The 22,084-nt window shown below is 38.9% G+C and overlaps 1 protein-coding gene across 2 annotated transcripts in view; it reads right to left on the bottom strand.

Moving 5' to 3' along the window:
* Nucleotides 1–3,094: 3,094 nt before the first annotated feature.
* The window catches only part of LOC113615661 (uncharacterized), a 28,308-nt gene continuing 9,318 nt past the window's right edge, over nucleotides 3,095–22,084 (bottom strand). The window contains exon 2 of one of the 2 annotated variants that reach the window (XM_027098312.1): nucleotides 3,095–4,570. In XM_027098312.1, coding sequence (XP_026954113.1) covers nucleotides 4,544–4,570 — 27 coding nt within the window. In that variant the 3' untranslated portion in view covers nucleotides 3,095–4,543. Of the gene's footprint in view, nucleotides 4,571–18,271; nucleotides 21,615–22,084 lie in introns of those variants that run through there. The other variant, XM_027098311.1, reaches the window with a different exon arrangement.

Below are 22,084 nucleotides of genomic sequence, written 5' to 3'. Positions count from 1 at the left end.
TGATCATTATGTCATATCTTTTTTTGTCTCTTCTAATAGTCTTTATTTTAAAGTCTATTTTGTCTGATATGAGAATTCCTACTGCAGCTTTCTTTTTGTTTCCATTTGCATGGAATATCTTTTTCCATCCCCTTACTTTCAGTCTGTATGTGTCTCTAGGTCTGAAGTGGGTCTCTTGTATACAGCATATATATGGGTCTTGTTTTTGTATCCGTTCAGCCAATCTGTGTCTTTTGGTGGGAGCATTTATTCCATTTACATTTAATGTTATTATCTATATGTATGTTCCTATTCCCATTTTCTTAAATGTTTTGGATTTGTTATCGTAGATCTTTTCCTTCTCCCGTGTTTGTAGTCTAGAGAAGTTCCTTTAGCATTTGTTGTAAAGTTGGTTTGGTGGTGCTGAACTCTCTCAGCTTTTGCTTGTCTGTAAAGGTTTTAATTTCTCCATCAAATCTGAATGAGATTCTTGCTGGATAGAGGAATCTTGGTTGCAGGTTTTTCTCCTTCATCACTTTAAATATGTCCTGCCAGTCCCTTCTGGGTTGCAGAGTTTCTGCTGAGAGGTCAGCTGTTAACCTTATGGGGATTCTCTTGTGTGTTATTTGTTTTTTTCCTTTGCTGCTTTTAATATGTTTTCTTTGTATTTAATTTTTGACAGTTTGATTAATATATGTCTTGGCATGTTTCTCCTTGGATTTACCCTGTATTGGACTCTCTGTGCTGCCTGGACTTGATTAACTATTTCCTTTCCCATATTAGGGAAGTTTACAACTATAATCTCTTCAAATATTTTCTCAGTCCCTTTCTTTTGCTCTTCTTCTTCTGGAACCCCTATAATTCGAATGTTGGTGCATTTAATGTTATCCCAGAGGTCTCTGAGACTCTCCTCAGTTCTTTTCATTCTTTTTTCTTTATTCTGCTCTGCAGTAGTTATTTCCACTATTTTATCTTCCAGGTCACTTATCCGTTCTTCTGCCTCAGTTATTCTGCTATTGATCCCATCTAGCGGGTTTTTTTTTGTTTGTTTTTTTGTTTTTTTGCGGTACGCGGGCCTCTCACTTCTGTGGCCTCTCCCATTGTGGAGCACAGGTTCCAGATACACAGGCTCAGTGGCCATGACACATGGGCCCAGCCACTCCGCAGCATGTGGGGTCTTCCCAGACCGGGGCATGAACCTGTGTCCCCTGCATCGGCAGGCGGCCTCTCAACCACTGCGCCACCAGGGAAGCCCTAGAGTATTTTTAATTTCTTTATTGTGTTCTTCATCATCGTTTGTTTCATCTTTATTTCTTCTAGGTCCTTGTTAAATGTTTCTTTCATTTTGTCTATTCTATTTCCAAGATTTTGGATCATCTTTACTATCAGTATTCTGAATTCTTTTTCAAGTAGACTGCCTATTTCCTCTTCTTTTGTTAGGTATGGTGGGTTTTTATCTTGCTCCTTTATCTGCTCTGTGTTTTTGTCTTCTCATTTTGCTTATCTTACTGTGTTTGGGGTCTCCTTTTTGCAGGCTTCAGGTTCGTAGTTCCCGTTGTTTTTGGTGTCTGTCCCCAGTGGCTAAGGTTGGTTCAGTGGGTTGTGTAGGCTTCCTGGTGGAGGGGATTAGTGTCTGTGTTCTGGTGGATGAGGCTGGATCTTGTCTTTCTGGTGGGCAGGTCCACGTCTGGTGGTGTGTTTTGGGGTGTCTGTGGACTTATTATGATTTTAGGCAGCCTCTCTGCTAATGGGTTGGGTTGTGTTCCTGTCTTGCTCATTGTTTGGCATAGAGTGTCCAGCACTGTAGCTTGCTGGTTGTTGATTGAAGCTGCGTGCTGGTGTTGAGACGGAGATCTCTGGGAGATTTTCGCTGTTTGATATTATGTGGAGCTGGGAGGTCTCTTGTTGACCAGTGTCCTGAAGTTGGCTCTCCCACCTTAGAGGCACAACACTGACTCCTGGCTGCAGCACCAAGAGCCTTTCATCCACATGGTCCCATGGCTGTAGTTAAGAGGCCTCAGTTCCTTGCCAAATGGATCTCTCCTTAGGGCTGCTTGAGTGTCCTCATGACATGGCAGCTGGCTTATCCCAGGATGAGTGATCCGGCCTGCTGTCCCCATGACTGTTGCGGCTTCAGCCGCCAGGGCCCCTCCAGAGCCGGCAGCCTCAGTGAGGCCGCCCTCCCCTTGGGCTCTGGGGCAGTTCCTTGACGACGGAGGGAAGAGACCCCGAGCTGGGCATTCCAGCTCTGCAGAACAAGATCTTTTCTGCTAGTCTTCAGGCCATCTTATGAATAGTTGCTCTATAAATAGTTGTAATTCTGGTGTTCCCATGGGAGAACATAAACTGTGGGTCTTTCTATTCTGCCATCTTGGCCATTCCACAAATTTTAAATTTTACATCAAATTTTAATATACACTTTATCAAATTTTAAATGTGTCACTTATTGTATGTCAATTATTCTTCAATAAAACTATTTTTAAAAAACTGGAACAGAGCTCAGAAGTATGTGAGACAATATCAAACAGTCTAACTTATGTGTTATTGGAGTATAAGAAGGAATAATTAGATGATATATTTGAAGATACGATGGCCATGATTTTTCAAAATTAGTGAAATATATCTACCCACAATTCCAAGATGCTCTGTGTACCCGAAGCAGGATAAATTCAAAGAAATCCACATATAGTCATATTCTGGTCAAAATTCTGAAAACCAAGATAATAACAAAATCCTGAAAGCAGAACAAAAGACAATCCATGTAGGAAACAGTGAAAAGAAAAAATGGCTGACATGTAATCAGAAGAAATGACATCCACAAGACAATGGAACTACATCTGCAAAGTGATGAAAGACAAAAATTAATAGGTTACAATTCTGTATCTAGGGAAAATAGTCTTCAAAAATGAAGGCAAGGGCTTCCCTGGTGGCGCAGTGGTTGAGAGTCCACCTGCCGACACAGGGGACACGGGTTCGTGCCCCGGTCCGGGAAGATCCCACATGCCACGGAGCGGCTGGGCCCGTGAGCCATGGCCACTGAGCCTGCGCGTCCGGAGCCTGTGCTCCGCAACGGGAGAAGCCACAACAGTGAGAGGCCCGTGTACCTCAAAAAACAAAACAAGAAACTATTTTTCAAAACAACAGAAATGGGGAAAAGAGTGGCATTGTTTTACATTTTTTGCAAATCTCTTTAATGTCTGACTTATTAGAAGACAAGTAGATTTTCCTATGTGCATCCTCATTCAGTCCGTGGTGATGCACTTTTTTGGTTGAGGTGTATGAAGAAAATCCAGGCTCATGTCAACACATCATTGGAATAGGGGTGCTGCGTTTTAATAGTTCTTTTAGATAATTATGGATATGCTGCTTTGATACTGCACCAAAATTCAACAACTGGTCTTCTTAAAGGTTAGTTGCAATGTGGAATCTAAATACCTATCAAAAAATTCTCATACCATTACATTAAAATCCCTTAGCCTATTTTCTGCATAATGAATAAATCTTTTACTCATAGATTATGCATGTTACACTATGCATTGGTCACTTGGAAAATACTGGTTCACTGAGATATGCAGGTCTTTCAAATGTTAATACATTCTATTACATAATATCAAAAATATTATTAATATCACCAATGATCTCATCAGAAACATTTTTAAATATTGAGAAGCTGACAAACTCTCACTGGCATTTACAATTATAAATTACAAATTCACTTGAAAGCTTAAATTTTATCACTGGTAACAAATACTGTCATAAGTGGTTGGCTCATTTTATTTGTTTTTGAGAAAATGTCTATTGATACCCAGGTCTGAATATTTATATTTTATCTGTCAGTAGTTCTTTCAAGGAAAAGTGGTTTCCCATGAAAAAAAGCATCAACTTCAGGTCACAAATTCAAACAATTGCTCAAATGCTTTTGTATATTCCTATTTTGTCACACAGAATATTAAAGTCATTACTAAAGGGTGAAGATTTCCATAAAATTAATAAATTTTACTTCAAGAAAGAGAATCTTAAGTGAAACTGACTTTAAAAAAAAACTTTGAGTGTGTCAGTAAAGAAAAGAATGACTACTAGTACACTGGTACCACTGCCCTGATTCATGCTAAATGGGCCAATAGTTTTACTCATTGCTTTTGCACCATCTTTTGCAAAGATTAACACATTTAAAAAGGCAAATAGCATCTGAAATATTATAAAAATAATTTTGATATTTTGGACCCCTTGAAAGGATCCTAGGGCCCTCCTAGGGCCCCCAAGAAGTTCACGAACCACAGTTTGAGAACTGCTACTTGTCAAGTGATCAGGCAATGAGCCACTTTTTTAGTTGTGGTTCTCCCAAGTGTCAGTATTTGAAGATCTTTTCTCTGAGATAGTTGTTTCTACAATCTTCTGCCTTTAGGGGATAGGAAGGAGATGAAAACTAGCCCAGCAACAGAAGTTCTGTGAAAATGAAGAGGCTAATGGTTTCACATTCAATATTTAGACTTTACCTAAGTTGACTGTTTTCTTTCCAGCATATCATTCCCAGCTGGTGCCTGTAAGTCACATCCCCTCTTCTTCAACTTCTCCAGAGAATTTCACCTGTCTGCATGGGTGGAATAAAGGAAATCTGGGTTGGGCCATGCTGTGTTCATATTTAAACAATCTGTCCTCATTTCTCCCTCATATTTCATGGTGCCTGGTACTCCAGTTTGTCAACTTTTCTAGCCAAAGAACATTAAACAACTCATATAATGAAATGTCAGGGTACACATGAATTTTCTGGGGTCAAGATCAGAGCTGATACTCTACTCCATTTCTGACACCCTGTTAGCCACCTTTAGAGCCACTGGATGGCCATTATGTATATGTGGCCTGTATCTACACATAATCTTCCTCTGCTTTTCATGACTTCAGGTCTGAGGTGGATGCTGTGACACATCACCTAGATCCCTCTTCAGGAATGAAGAATCATTATCCCAGCTACTGGGAGTGTTGCTGGTAGGGAGCACCCAGCTGTCAGACTCATTTGGGGATTGCCTCAGCTGTAGATAGCCAGTTCACACAAGGTACATTGCTTTCACAGAGTGATTGCAACCAAGCAAATGCTCAATCAAGAAAAATAAAAAATAAAAAAAACCCACTTTCAAATGGTAGGACATTTTATGGCCTTTTTACCCACCCTCACTCCACTTTCTCCCAGGTGTGGCATGGTTGAGATGAAGTAACCCAATTCCCAGTTCCCTCCCTCAGGTCAGAAGGACTAGTCTGTGGGATACCTGAGGAACTGATTTCTGTTGCACTTGACTCCAGAGTTCTGACAGGGAACAACAGCATAGCTCAGATCTCAGATTGGCAGAAGTCACTGAAGGAAGTGGAAAGCACAACAGCACATGAAAACTGCAAGGGGATCACTGACCCATGGATGCCTGGGTCATGCAAGGCCCTGAGAAGCAGTCGTAAGATTCTCCGAGAAGATAACACACTTAACAGCAGCCATGTATTCCAGGGAAATTGGAGGGAGGGGAATGCACACATGTGGCGCAAGCAAGATTCATGCCCAGGAAAAAAAACTGAGAAGATGTTAGCTTCATCCCAAGTGGATCCCAAAGCTGAGGATATACCCTGCCAATTACTGAAGGTATTGCTTGGTAATCTGCAAAGACAAGGGGAGGTGGCTGTTTTCTCACATGCCAAATTTTCAACAAAAGATCATAAGGCATACACAGAAACAAGAAAAAGGGCCTATTCAAAGGAACAAAATAAATCTCCAAAAACTATCCCTGAATAAACACAGGCAACAGACTCACTAGACAACATCTTTAAAACAACTTACTTAAACATGCAAAAAAGCTAAAGGAAAACCTGGACAAACAACTAAAGGAAATCAGGCAAATAATATATGAACAAAATAAGAATATCAACAAAGAGAGATAGTGTTGAAAGGAGCCAAAAAAAATTCTGGAGGTGACAATACAATAACTGAATTGAAAAATTCACTGGAGATGGAGGGGTTCAACAGCAAACTCAAATAGACAGAAGGAAGAATCAGTAAACTTGAAGACAGGTCATTTGAAATTGTTGAGTCTGAGGATCAAGAAGAAAAAAAGAATGACGAAAAGTGAATAGAACCTGAGGGATTTACAGGACACCATCAAAAGGACCAATATATATACAATTATAGGAGTCCCAGAAGATGAGAGAGATTATTTGAAGAAATGATGGCTGAATACTTACGAAATTTGAGGAAAGACAAAGCTCTACAAATTCCAGAAGCTCATCGGTGCTTTGTGACCACCTAGAGGGGTGGGATACGGAGGGTGGGAGGGAGATGCAAAAGGGAGGGGATATGGGGATATATGTATACATATAGCCGATTCACTTTGTTATACAGCAGAAACTAACACAACATTGTCAAGCAATTATATGCCAATAAAGATGTTAAAAAAATTTAAAGCAAAAAACACAAACAACAACAAAAAAATTCCAGAAGCAGCAAATTCCACGTAGGATAAATCTAAAGAGACCCATGCCAAGACATATAATGAAAAAACCAAATGCAAAAAGAGAATCTTGAAAGCAGCAAGAGAAAAGCTACTCATCATGTGTAAGGGATCCCAGGAGGCAATGGAATGACACATTTAAAGTGCTGAAGAAAAGAAACTTGTCAACTTAGAACTTTATATCTGGCAAAACTGTCCTTCAAAAATAAGGGAGAAATTAAGGAATTCCCAGACAAAAAGCTGAGGGAGTTCACTACTACTAGATCTGCCCTGCAAATAATGTTCAAATAAGTCCTTCAAGTTGAAATGGAAGCACAGTAGACTTGAAACTGTAAAATTCCTAGAATTAAACACAGAGGAAAAGATCTTTGACATCGATCTTGGCCACTTTTTTCTTTTTTCTTTGGATATGACACCAAACTCACAAGCAGCTAAAGCAAAAATCAATAAGTGGGACTACATACATCAAACTTAAAATCTTCTGCAAAAGAAACAGTCAACAAAATGAAAAGGCAAGCTACAGGATGGGAGAAAATGTCTGCAAACCATCTATCTCATAAGGGATTAATATTCTTAAGGGGTACATACATACAGAACTCAATAGCAGAAAGCAAATAATTTGATTATAAAATGGACAGAGGACTTCAATAAACTTTCTTCCAAAGAAGACATACAAATGGCCAACAAGTACACAAAAAGGTGCTCAACATCACTAATCATCAGGAAAAGGCAAATTAAAACCACAATGAGATACCACCTCACATCTGTTAGAATGGCTATCAAAAAAAAAGAGAGAGATAACAAATGCTGATGAGAATGTGGAGAAAAGGGAACCCTTGTGCACTGCTGGTGGAAATGTAAATTGGTGCAGCCACTGTGGAAACAGTATAAATATTCCTCAAAATTTTTTAAAAAAGAACTACCATGTAATTCAAAACTCTCATTTCTGGGTATATATCCAAAAGAGATGAAATCAGTATCTCAAAGAGATATCTGCACTCATGTTCACTGCAGCATTATTCACAATAGCCAAGACATGGAAAAAATCTAAGTGTCTATCAACAGATGAACAAATAAAGAAAATAAAGAGACACACACACAGAGGAATATTATTCAGTCATTGAAAAGAAGGAAACCCTGCCATTTGCCACAACATGGATGGACCTTGAGGGCATTATGCTGAGTGAGATAAGCCAAAGGCACATACTGTATGACCTCACTTATATGTAGAATCTAAACACCTGAACTCACAGAAGCAGAATGGTAGTTACCAGGGGTTGCAGGGGTGAGAGAAATGAGGACATGTCAGTCAAAGGTGCAAATTTTCAGTGATAAGAGGCATAAGTTCTGGGTATCTAATGTACAGCATGGTGACTATAGTTAGTAATACTGTATTGTATGCTTTAAAGTTGCATAGATTTTAAATATTCTCACAATAACAACAACAAAATGGTAATTATGTGAGGTGAAGGATGTGTTAACTAACTTTACTGTGGTAAACATTTTTAAATATACACATGTATCAAATGGTACACTTTAAACATAAACAATGTTGCATGTCAATTATATCTCAATAAAGCTGGGGATGGGGGAACTACAATGAGATATCACCTCACTCCTATTAGGATACTGATTATCAAAAAGCCAAGAGACAACAAGTGTTTGAGAGGATGTGGAGAAAAGGAAACCCTTGTATACTCTTGGTGGGAATGTAAATTTGTGCAGCCACTACGGAAAACAGTATGGACATTCCTCAAAAAATTAAAAATAAAATTATGATGTGATACAGCAATCCCACTTCTAAGTATATACCCAAAGGAAATGAAACCAGGACTTGAAGAGATACCTGCACTCTCATTTTCACTGTAGCCTTATTCACAATATCCAAGATACAGAAATAATCTATGTCCATTGACAGAAAGGTGGATTAAAAAGAATGTGATACATACATGCAATGAACTATTATTCAGCTGTGAGAGGAAAGAAAACACTGCCATTTGCAATAACATGGATGAATTTGGAGGACATTAAGTGAAATAAGCTAGATACAGGAAGACAAGCTGGAAAAATAAAGGAATAGAAAGAAGCCTCATATGTATGATGAATTGATTTTCAATTAATGTTCCAGGCCAATTCAACTGGAAAAGGATAGTCTTTTCAACAAAGGGTGCTGAAACAATTGGATAACCAAAAAGATAAATTTACACTTTTACCTCATACCATTCACAAAATTAAACTTAAAATGGATCACAAACATGAATGTTACAGTGACAATAAAACTTCTAGAAGCAAGCTCAGGAGAAAATCTTCATGACCTTGGGTTAAGGCAAAGACATGATCCATCAAAAAAAAAAAAGGATTAATGAGACGATCAAAATTTAAAACTTTTGCACTTCAAAAGACACCATTAGGGGACTTCCCTGGTGGCCTAGCGGTTAAGACTCCACACTTAATAAAAAGGAATAAACTATTCGTATATGTTACACGATGAATGAACTTTAAAAATAGGCTAAGTGAAAATAAAACCTTAAATTCCACTCCTACTCCATGCTCTCCCGCTTCTGTAAATAAGCAGTAGGCCTTATGTAATACATTGTTCTCTGTTGCCCTTATTTTATATTCACTTTCTTTTTCTTATGGCATTGAGAAGTCTTTAATTCTTTATGATCTCTCACAACAGATTCAAATTTCTCCTCTTAAATTTGGAGATCAGGTTTTACAACTTTTAATATGTGTTAGGTTGAAAATTTAGCTACTAGTTATTGTGTTTTGTGTACCCATGATATTTTAGAAAGTATGCTCTGTAATTATTTTGTTCATTTATCAAATGATCTCTATGAGGTAGATATTATGATTCCTCTTTATCAAAGAAACAGGATAGAGAGATTACATGGCATGCCAAGGATTGGCTTCAGTGACTAAGCTTTTGAAGCCAGAATTTTTTATGGAAGATCATGTTGACTCTACTTGATGTGCCCTAAAGGTATATATGCATTTAATTTAGGTGTGAGTTTGTGTCCTTTTATTGGAGCTATGGACAACTTATTCAGGATAGCTTGGGATGTTATATACATATAATTCTGGTTTGTTGAGTCCATCATATACTATAGAAATTTAATAGCTATGAAATTTAATAGCACTCCTTCATCCTACCTTGGGAGACTAAAAACATCAAGGGGTTTATCCAGGAATTTTTAAGATCATAGCTTTGAAATGATAACTATGGTAAAGGCTATATTCTAGATGCATGCCTATATTTTAGTTCTTAGGTCTTTATTCATTGTCTTTTGGATTCTTATTGTTTAATTCAAGTAAATTCATGTTTTATAGCAACTTTGGTTGTCTGGTAACAAAGCTCTGTACATACTGAAGGCCAAAAACTTGCACGGAGGCCCAAGTTGGGAGTTTGCTAGAAAACGGAACATCTCTGTAGGAAGCAGAAGGACAGTAAAAGAAATGTTATTTGGGAATAGAGTGAGGAGGCTGAAAACCTGAGACAGACACACATTTGTACACAATACAAAAATAGTTGTGTAGGATCATGATTCTGAATTTTCAAGAAAAGGTTTAATTATGGTTATTGCTCTCCATTTAAAAAAAATAAAGAAAATTTAAAATCTGTAAAAAAAAATATGCTAAGTGAAAGAAACCATAATCAAAGGACTACATATTGCATGATTCTCTTGGGGACTAGGTCACCATCCTCTCAATCACAACTATATATAAATCAGATACTATTTTTTTAATGGAGTTCTCCAGTAACTGGAATATATTTTCTCACTATTCAGACATCCTCTGCTTTGCCATTCACCATACCCTGTTTCCCTAGTCTCTATATTGGGGTATCCAAGATATTAAAATAACCATTATAAGATTACTTAGGGAGCCTTATTTACAACCTTAAAAGTTATTAGACCAATATATTTGAACATCCTTGTGCATCTCTTCAGATTTTCTCAGCCACCTCCTTTCTCATTTTGGCCAGTGCCCCACTTCTGCTGGGTCACTTCTCCATTTTCAGACTTGGTTGAAACATCACACCTCAGGATTTAGTGTTTAGCTTCCTAACCAGTTGCCAATGGGCTGGATGATGCAACCTGGAAGTTTAGAGGAGTTAGCTTTTATGAGAATCTATGACTAATTGGTCCTAGACTAATGGGATGGGAAGCATGACATGGAAGGGAGCTGGGCATATTTTAAGAAGAAAAGGGTACAAATATATTCAGGCAGTTCTCACTTTGCACGGTACCACGTTAATGCAAACATGTTCATACTGGAGCCTTGTTCATTCTCACTTTTCGTGGTTCTCTATCAAGCAAAGCAAAAGAAGAACACAATTCTTATGTGCATGAATTTCTGTTAACAAGGTACCATGCAAAGCAAGGACTACACACACACATACTGCATTTACTGAGAACCTGTCATATGAAACATGCTCATATTAAGTACTCTGGCTAATATACCTAGGAATATAAAATGAGATATTAGAAACTTAGTCTACATTACCTGTGAGAAATAGATAAGCTATATAGTTCGCTTTTTTTAACTTTTTAAAAATAAATTTATTTTATTTATTTTTGGCTGCATTGGTTCTTCATTGCTGCGTGCGGGCTTCCTCTAGTTGCGACAAGCAGGGGCTACTCTTCATTGTGGTGCGCTTGCTTCTCACTGCGGTGGTTTCTCTTGTTGCAGAGCACAGGCTCTAGACACGCGGGCTTCAGTAGTTGTGGCTTGCAGGCTCTAGAGCGCAGGCTCAGTAGTTGTGGCACACGGATTTAGTTGCTCCGCGGCATGTGCGATTCTACTGGACCAGGGATAGAACCCGTGTCCCCTGCATCAGGAGGCGGATTCACAACCACTGTGCCACTGGGGAAGTCCCTGTATAGTTTGCTTTTTAAATGTTTCTACATCACTATTTCATTGTAAATCCTCAAAGCAGCTCTCTACTTACAAACAGTGGGTTCTGCATTAGTATAACTGTAGAGGTTCAAAATTTGCAGTTACCATTCAAGAGCATAAAAATGTAACTTAATTTTTTTATTTTTTAATTTTTTTTAAATGTTGAGCCTTCTTTTATTTATTTTTATTTTTGGCTGTGTTGGGTCTTTGTGCAAGGGCTTTCTCTAGTTGTGGCAAGCGGGGGCCACTCTTCATCGCAGTGCGCAGGCCTCTCACTGTCGTGGCCTCTCTTGTTGCGGAGCACAGGCTCCAGACGCGCAGGCTCAGTAGTTGTGGCACACAGGCTTAGTTGCTCCATGGCATCTGGGATCTTCCCAGACCAGGGCTCGAACCCGTGTCCCCTGCATTAGCAGGCAGATTCTCAACCACTGCGCCACCAGGGAAGCCCTATTTTTAAATTTTTAATAATAGTTTGCATCTGCTAATCCCAAACTCCCAATCCTTCCCTCCCCTTCCTCTTCTCCCCCTTGGCAACTACAAGTCTGTTTTCTATATTTGTGAGTCTGTTTTTGTTTCATAGATATGTTCATTGGTGTCACATTTTAGATTCCACATATTAAGTGATATCATATGATATTTGTCTTTCTCTTTCTGACTTACTTCACTTAGTATGATAATATCTAGGTCCATCCACACTGCTGTAAATGGCATTATTTCATTCTTACACCCCACACCTTTATCCATTCATCTGTCAATGGACATTTCGATTGTTTCCATGTCTTGGCTATTGTAAATAGTGTTGCCATGAACATAGGGGTGTATGTACCTTTTCAAATTGTAGTTTTGTCTGGGTATATGCCCAATGTGTCCCCTGCATTGGCAGGCAAATTCTTTACCACTGAGCCACCAGGGAAGTCCCTGGAAACTTTTTAATGATGCCCATTCTAACCAGTGTGAGGTGGTACCTCATTGTAGTTTTGATTTGCATTTCTCTAATAATTAGCAATGGTGAGCATATTTTCATGTTTATTAGCCATCTGTATGTCTTCTTTGGTGAAATGTCTATTTAGGTCTTCTGCCCATTTTTTGATTGAGTTGTCTGATCTTTTGCTATTGAATTGTAGGAGCTATTTGTATATTTTGGAAATTAAGCCCTTGTCTGCTGCTGCATTTGCAAATATTTTCTCCCAGTCTATAGGTTGTCTATTCTTTCTGTTTGCTTGCTGTGCAAAAGGTTTTAAGTTCAATTAGGTCCCATTTGTTTATTTTTGCTTTTATTTCTATTGCCTTGGAAGACTGATCTAAGAAAACATTGTTATGACTTATGTCACAGAATGTTTTGCCTATGTTCTCTTCTAGGAGTTTCGTGCTGTCTTGTTTTATATTTAAGGCTTTAAGCCATTCTGAGTTTCTGGTGTGTGTGTATGGTGCAAGGGTGTGTTCTAGCTTCATTGATTTACATGTGGCTGTCCAACTTTCCTAACACCACTTGCTGAAGAGACTGTTTTTCTCCATTGTATATTCTTGCCTTTCTCGAAAATTAATTGTCCATGGGTGTGTGGGTTTATTTCTGGGCTCTCTATTCTGTTCCATTGATCCATATGTCTGTTTTTGTGCCAATACCACACTGTTTTGATTACTGTAGCTTTGTAGTATTGTCTGAAGTCTGGAAATGTTATGCCTCCTGCTTTGTTCTTTTTCCTCAGGATTGCTTTGGCAGTTCTGGGTCTTTTATGGTTCCATATAAATTTTAGTATTATTTGTCCTGGCTCTGTGAAAAATGTCATGGGTATTTTGATAGGTATTGCATTAAATCTGTAGATTGCTTTGGGTAGTATGGCCATTTTAACAATATTAATTTTTTCAATCCAAGAGCATGGGATATCTCTCCATTTCTTTGAATCATCTTCAGTTTCCTTCATTAATGCCTTGTAGTTCTCAGCATATACGTCTTTCATCTCCTTGGTGAGACTTATTCCTAAGTATTTTTTTTTGATGCGATTTTAAAAGGGATTATTTTTTTACATTTCTTTTCATATTTCATTGTTACTGTAAAGAAATGCAACCAATTTCTGTAGGTCAATCTTGTATCCTGCTACCTTGCTGAATTCGTTTATCAGTTCTAGTAGTTTTTGTGTGGAGACTCTAGTGTTTTCTAGATATATCATGTCATCTGCGTATAATGACAATTTTACCTCTTCCCTACTAATTTGAATACATTTTCTTTCTTTTTCTTGTCTGACTGCTGTGGCTAAGACTTCCAATATATGTTGAAGAGAAGTAGTGTTACCATTCAAGAGCACAAAATGTAAGTTAAAATTTTTTTATTTTTGAATGTCTTAAAATGCTCCCATTTCTGCTAATGACAGAAAACTGAAATTATTTTGATTTAAAGCAGTTTTAATAGTCTATCAAACTCAGGGTTCTTCCCTGACCCATTTTCCTCCTTGAAGGTGATCTGTTTCTCAGGGGCTGACATCTCAGCACCAGGAAGGAGTGTCTGGTCCGCATGTTGTCTGAACTTGGTCCTTGCTGGCTGCCACTTCTAAGATCTAGGTTTCTGAAACATGGTCTTTGGCATTAGCCTCTCCTCATAGTATGTTCAGGACCCTGCTCCTGTTCAGGGTCCTACCATGGCCTCCAGATACCAGAGATCCAGTCTCTATCATCCTTATCCCACAACCCTCCTTCCTAGTTGATGGTCTTCACACCTTCACTCCTCTCTCATACTTAAACACACTTCGGGGCTTTCCTTAGACTGCCCTGAGATATCTGGGATCCTGTGAAGGGAGCTTTCTCCTGTAAGTAATAGCATACCCACTCACTGTGGGGTAGTTCAATTTTCTCACATAACTAGAAGTATGGAGGTGGGCAAGTGCTGACATTGGCTCAACAGCTCAATGATGTCAGAATTCCAGGTTGGCATTGACCTCCCTCCCTCTCTGTGGTCTCAAGGTGTCTGCAGTAACTCTGGTCATCACACAACCACATTCAAAGGTAAGGATGCAGCACAAGGCAGTTTCTCCTCCAGAAAATTCCTTATGAAACCCTCTCCCCTTCCACCACCACTCCTTACACCTCATTGGTCGGATCTGTTCACAGTCTACCCCTAGACCAAGAGCTAGGGCACATTTCCTGAGACAAGGATCCATACTTCAATAAAATTTGAGGTTCTCCTGGAAGGAAGTCATTTGGATAGGTCTTCCACAGCACTCTTCCAACCTTACTGCTGAGGTGCCATGCTGTAGTCTTCCCTACAGGTCTCCCAGGTTATGGTGTAGGAAAAGGCGGCAAGTTTGCCACCCCCTGCTCTTGGATTCCCCCCAATCCATTGATGGAATTCCACCATACCCATCCCAGAGCGCTAAGCTCAGGGACCTCTCCTCCAGCGCTCATTAAAGTCTAACTGCAGTCCCATTCTCTCCTTACTTGCTGGTAACTCTTCTGGGGTGGAAAGTTCATTACACATTTTCTTTTATTCTGTTGCCATAATGCAACTCATTGTCCTTGTCCTCTTGACAAGTTTATGAAATATTTCAAAGTCATTTTAAGTACCTGCTTCTGCCATTAATTTTCCAGAGACCATTTTGTCACTCAAAGCCAATAATTTGCCCCTTGGTCACTGCTGAGTTATATACTCTTACTTCCATGGGGCAATAAGCTAAGCCTTTTTTGGCCTAATTCTAATGGCGGAAGAACTTCAAAAGAAAGGGAAAGACAAAAAATACTTTATTAAAATAAAATGTACCACTGGGACTTCCCTGGTGGCGCAGTGGTTAAGAATCCGCCTGCCAATGGAGCACACGGGTTCGAGCCCTGTTCCAGATAGATCCCACAAGCCACGGAGCAACTAATCCCGTGTGCCACAACTACTGAGCCTGCACTCTAGAGACCGCAAGCCACAACTACTGAAGCCCATGCGCCTAGAGCCCGTGCTCCCCAACAAGGGAAGCCACCGCAATGAGAAGTCCGTGCACCGTAACAGAGTAGCCCCCTCTTGCCGCAACTAAAGAAAGCCCACGCGCAGCAGTGTAGATCCAACGCAGCCAAAACTAAAAATTTTTAAAAAGTACATTTAAAAATAAATAAAAATTTAAAAAAAGGCAGCACTGTGGTCAGGATGTCAATAGTGGGGAAGTTTTGGGCGGGGGCAGGGATGTAGGGCATATGTGAACTCTATTTCCTGCTCAATTTTGCTGTGAACCTAAAACTGCTCTAAATAATAGTTTATTAATTTAAGTAAAACAACAACAAAAAACGTATTAGTTCCAGTTTCATACCTGACTCTGTGCTAGGGGTGATCTGTTAGGATCCTTGCAGGTCCCTCCCTAACCAGCTCTCTCAGCTGAGATGGAAAGTCCCACAGAGCCCTTCTGACTGAACCTTTCCATCTCAACTGAAACTTCTCATCAAGCCCACAAGGGTTGAAGGGGCCCCGACCAAGGCCACTCAAGTATGGCAGGGGTGGAACAGAGGCCATTTGTCTTTATGCCAATTTTTTTCCTAATGCCCTCTGCTGTGTAGTTACCTGTGCAGTTCCTTCTCTCTCGTCTCCTTACTAGTGGAACCAATTCTGCTCAGCCTGGAAACTGGCCTGCTAAGCCTCTTCCCAGCCTTCCCCATTTCTCAGCCTTCCTTGCAGCTACTGTAGTGTGCCATAGCACCAATCGATGACTCACAAGTGAATCACTACGTGATGTTGCTGGGAAAACTCTTCAAACAGGTTTGGCAGCTGAAATGTTCCTGCCTTTCCCCTTACATCTTCCTGCCTGGAAAAGGGGTGATGGTCACTTAATAGCAGTCATAGTGTGACAAAGAGGTGACCTTAAGAATGTAAACCATGCTAGAGTCCGCAGAAAAGCTAGAATCTAGACAGCAATCATGAAGCTTCCATACTAGCACTAGGCAACATTCATACTTCTTTGAAATGTAAATTTATTTAACCCATTAATGTTAACAGCAGTTCAATGCAATTACTCCACAGGTAGGCTCTCTTATTTAAGATAAAAATAGCCTAAGTCAATCTAAAATTTTAAGTTACAGCTTTTAAGCAAATAGGATTTCAGAATCCCAAGGAGTTAATACAGCAGATGCTTCCTTCAGGTGGGCCAACAGCCAAACTTTTTTTCTTTGAAATACAGTTGATTTACAATATTGTCAGTTTCAGGTGTATAGCAAAGTGATTCAGTTAAATATTTTTTCAGTTACTTTCCATTATAGATTATAAGACATTGACTATAGTTCCCTGTATGATACAGTAAATCCTATTTTACGTAGTTTGTTAATACCATACTCCTAATTTATCCCTCCCCTCCACCCCCACTTCCCCTCTGATAACCACGTTTTGAGTCTGCTTCTGTGTTGCATGTAGACTCCTTTGTATTATCATTCAGATTCCACATATAAGTGATATGTCTTTCTCTGATTTCACTTAGCTCTCCAGGTCCACCCATGTTGCTACAAATGGCAATACCTCATTCCTTTTATGGCTGAATAATATTCCACTGTGTGTATGTACACACACACCTTAAATCAATTGTCTGTTGATGGGCACATGGCTTGTTACCATGTCTTGGCTATTGTAAACAGTGCTATGAACATTAGGGTACTTGCATTTTTTTTTTCCCACCAGATGTATGCCCTGGAGTGGGATCGCCGGATCACATGGTAGCTGTTTTTAGTTTTTAAGGAACCCCCATACTGTTCTCCACAGTGGATGTACCAATTAACATTCCCACCAACAGTGTAGGAGGGTCCACTTTTCTCCACACCTCCTCCTGCATCTATTATTTGTAGACTTTTTGCAGTCATTTTGACTGATTTGACACCTGTGGTTTTGAGTTGCACTTCTCTAATGATGTTGAACATCTTTTCACATGCTTGTTCAACCATCAAATATTTCTGAAGGCACTTATGTCCAATCCCCAAGGAGCCCCTCAGCTCCCCTCCCACCAAGATCCCAACCATGGGAGGCCAAATAGAAAAATAGAACAATCTGGAAAATTAGTTCAATGGAATGGGGGAAAAATGAGGGCTGGCTGGGGTGTACCAAATATTTTAACAAGGAAGATGGTTAAAGATCATTTAGAATACCTTTATAAGCAAAACTAGAGAAATTTTGAATTACTGATTAAAAAATCATCCCTAACCCTGGTATAGCCAGTATCATTTTCACTTCTTTTCCTATACATTTTCACTCACACAGGTATACATGAAATTGATGCAGTTTTGCCACTCATCAACTGAAATCTTAAAAACCTTTGATTTTAAAGGACTGAACATAAAAAATGCCACAACCAACTACCTCAATTTATAGAGAAAATTTAAAGCCCCAATCAGTCAGAGGCATGGAACATGCTGAGAACCCACCTCATGACCTTCATTCCACTGTAACGGTCTCTAAGGAGTGGGAAACAGGATGGGAAACTTCACTGACCCTGTAGTATTTTAAATATATTACTGTTCAAATTATTTGAAAAAATTTTAAGCTACTTCTTAGCTATGCTAACTGTACACAAATCCTAGACTCAGCACCACTCCTAGTATATGGTAAATGTTTGAACTAGACTGGGAATTGAAGAGGGATAATGAGCCAGGTAGTGTCTGCTTTAGTAAACTCAAAAGAATGAGAATTATTTCAAGAAAGTAGGATGTCCTAAGCTGGTGTAACTGTGTATACAAAGACACATAAGCATTTACAAAATTGGAAGTGTAGGATATGGCTCGAGTTAGCTTCATTAACATACATCTATGAATAATAGTAGAATCAGCAAATTACTGCAAATAAAAAATTAAGTTAAGTACTTCAACAAACCTTAAAACAAATCTAAATACTCACAAATTAAAAAATGCATCTAATTCGGCAAGGATGATGATGAAGGTTAAGAATGATTTAAAAGCACAAGTTTTAAGGTAAAAGTAATCTTTTTATTGGAAAGATGTTTAACAAAATATAATGACTCTTATAACCCTTCATTTTTGTTGACCTTCCAGTCCTTGTACACATTAAAGATTCAATCACAGGATTACATACCATAATGAGTGCTCAATACAATGATGGATTCCCACAACATAATACCACCCCTAAGAAGTGCTCCAAATTTTAAGTCCCAAAGACAAAGAAACATAGAAACTTAGCAAGATAAATATTTATAAATACAGTGGAGGAAAAAGCAAAATATTTCAGTAGTTTCATTAAATGCCTTCTTTCAGGTGTAACAAAGGCTACAGAGGGGGATAGAGCTGGCATCTCTTGATCAGAAAAGGGATCTTAACCAAAAACAAAAACAAACTGTGCTTTCCCAAACTTTCCAGCAACCCCAAAGTGAGATTACATGAGCAACTCTATACTTCAGAAGTCTTAAATCCTCAGTAGTTGATTGATGTTGGTACCATGCTGCTGTTTTTAAATCACTAATGCAAGCATGGCTCCCCTTGGTAGTCCTGTAATGTTTTCATTTGTGAGAAAACCTCCAGAAAGAACTCTGTTTACACCAAAGCAAGGTAGCAAAGAAACTGGTTACCGTGGAATAATAAGGCCCTAAGAAAGGCAGCAGGTCGTATAGTTACCTCCTTGTGGGCAAAATCCCTGCCCTAAAACTATGCAACCTACTACCTCTTCCTAGGAACCCATTTTTTTCTTGCCAGTCTTCTACTTAGCAGATGGACTTCAAATTAACCTGTTAAATTAGGCCATATGTTTTTGGTTTTATTTCAAATTCAAACCAATTAGAATTCGGTCACTGATGCTTTTAAAGTTACTGGCCGGAATCCCATGGCGGTCCACTGGTTAGGACTCTGTGGTTTCACTGCTGAGGGCCTGGGTTTAATACCTGGTCAGGGAACTAAGATCCCACAAGCCACAAGCCACGAAGCCAAAAAAAAAAAAAAAAGTTACTGGCCATATGCCTTTGGTAAAAACCACAAATGTGTTTGCTTAAAATCAAACCTCTTGTTATGAAGGGATAAAAAGTAATTCAATTACACCAAGAGGATGCAAACCAGAAGCCTAATACCCAGCCCATCATGTACTGTTGGAGCCACAGACTTTTTGAAACATTTAATATAGTACTAAAATTTAAACATATTTCATAAACTCTCCACCTCTCTTGATAAACTAGAGAATTAGGTGACAGTATGTATAAATCCTTCTTACCACCGTCAACTGAAGCAAATTAACTTATGGCCTGTCCCCTTTAGATGCTGTTTCCTAGTTATAAACCAGCCACTTCTAGGCCCAGGTTATTTGGATTTTTGACCCTTGACTTCGAGTAAACAGAAGCAAATTCTGATCGTGGTTTTTGTTACCATCAAAAACAAGCTTTTAGAGACTCTCTCACTATACCATAAGGTACTTTTAAAGGTTTTCACAAAACGTAGTTCTCCACAACTTTAATCAATTACTGGGCTTGGCCAATAAGGTTATGAAATATGTCCTTGTACAATCAATAAATGATACAAATTCATTTTTCACTAGACCTAAGGTATTAGTTCAGTTTCCAAATGCAGAATGGTGAAGATATCCACACTGGAGGCACCTGTATTGGAAACCCACAAAACAACTGCACTTGCCAAACAATTTCTCAACTATTCCCACTTTTCTTTGGCACACCAAAACGCAATGACTACAAGAGGCCCCTGCCCAGCATGTGTGTATGTCTAGTCTATAACAAAGACCAATTCTGGACCATGCAGGTTTCCATCTATATGCCAGGGATGAAATAAAACACACAAATCTGACCCAGGATAAATTACCTGGTTTGGACCATCCAAGAGAGAATTTGATGTTTTCTCTCATGCAAAGTTCCTGCTGCCAATGGCACTGCACAGGGATTATCTTAGATATTAAGATTCAGGACAGATGGAAATATTTGGGAAGAGGTGACCTCTCCCTCACCTCCACTTTGCCTCTTTTTCTTCTCCCAAAATAAAAATGGCAAGTACTTAAAACAGGGAGCTTTAGCCTTGCTTGATGGTTTGGCCATTGGAAGAAAACTGAAACATGAACCTCCATGAGTGTTAAAAACTCAAGTAGCCCTTTCTAGCATTATCCTCACATTTTCTTAAAAACAACAAACTATAGATTTCCTTATCTGACAACTTCAGGAGACCTCCCTTTGTGAATGAAGGCCCACTTCAGGTTTTGGGGGGTAGGGCAAAGCTAAGATCCTAAGGACTTAACCAGGGAACAAGGGCTGAATGCAAGAGCCCATTTCTCCTTTTCCAGGCTGGAGAGCGAAGTTGTCCAAATCAACAAGCCAGTGAAACAGAGATTACAACGATGCCCAAGGCACCCAAAAATCCAAACCAGGGAATGAGTCATAATCAACCTGACTCCATTTTAGCTCAGACAGTGCTTTTCCAGTTTGTATTTACCTTTACCACCTAGGATCTCACCCTGGACATCTGTACCAAGAGCAGTTAATCTATTCACAATTCCAAAGAGTCCCCTATTAAGATTTCCTGAAGGTTATTTACTTTCTCCACTCCGAGATTTTTGCTTAATTTCAAATTTCTGAAATATACCACATGTGAAAAATTTAAATGTTAGATTACTGTGTCTATTGTAGGTACACCATATTTGACAGAGAATGTTATTAGCAAAGGACATAAGCAAACTGTAAGTTCAAAGCAATGTCAAAATTCATTCTTCTGAGTTTTTATATGATCTAGATAGAAACAAAATGCAGCAAGTCTACTCCTCAGGGAAGGCAATAGATTGTATAGTTATCTCCTGAACAGGGTAAAATCACTACCCCACAACTATACAATCTACTACCTCACTCTGACAGAGCAATATTTTCTTCTGGAATGAAGAGTACAATCTCTTTATGTTGCATTATCAGCGTCAATCAAAATAAAACATACACTTATTCTGACACACAGAAATGAGAGGCAAAAAGTATCCCCACCCCCGATCAGTCTACTTGGTAACGTTTTTAGTCTCTAAAATAAGCAGCAACTTGTACACTATAAAGAAATGCTGCGCTACAGCATTTTTACACAAGTTAATCTCAAATGTTGTACAATTAGTTATTGATTTTATATGAGGCTGCCTGGATGCAGACTTTTCTATCACGTTAGGAAAGACAGTAGATTGTATAGTTATCTCCCAGTGGTGGGTGTGACCCTAAAACTATACAACCTACTACCTCATCCCACAGTGACGAGAATGCCCAGGGTGAATGCTGAAAAGAGACCACAGCTGAGCACCACAGGAAGGCTTTCTCCTAGGTAATCCTGGTTCTCCTGTGTGATTAAAGGAGAAGAAAAAAGTATTAGACCACTTTCATTCACTTAACTTGAACTAAGTTTAACTGAACAAATGCTCCAAAAATCATCAATTTAAACTGTAGCTATATTCCTGAACTATACAGTGCTTTTATTTCTTATTTTTGATTAGTATTATTCTAAATTCTTGATTATATGAAACCATATGCTTACAAGATTCAGAAATCACGGTTTTACACATCTCTTACTTGACTTACACACTTCTGATTTTCTTACAGTTTCCTTCCTTGAGAAACCTCCCAAAAAATCCATTACAAAGGAGGAATACAAGACCCTCTAACAAAGTCTCAAAAACTCAAAAGTCCTGTAAAACGCATAACCCATGATTAAACGCAATAATGTACAAAGGAATTATCCATAAATATACAAAAAGAGAACATAATTTTTAAACTAACCTACTCATATATTCCATGTCAGCAAACACTAAG

This window comes from Aethalodelphis obliquidens, unplaced genomic scaffold (genome assembly GCF_003676395.1).
Source record: "Aethalodelphis obliquidens isolate GAN/ISIS:26980383/991018 unplaced genomic scaffold, ASM367639v1 scaffold122, whole genome shotgun sequence".
NCBI lineage: Eukaryota > Metazoa > Chordata > Mammalia > Artiodactyla > Delphinidae > Aethalodelphis > Aethalodelphis obliquidens.
This window is presented reverse-complemented; position numbering and strand designations above follow the sequence as displayed.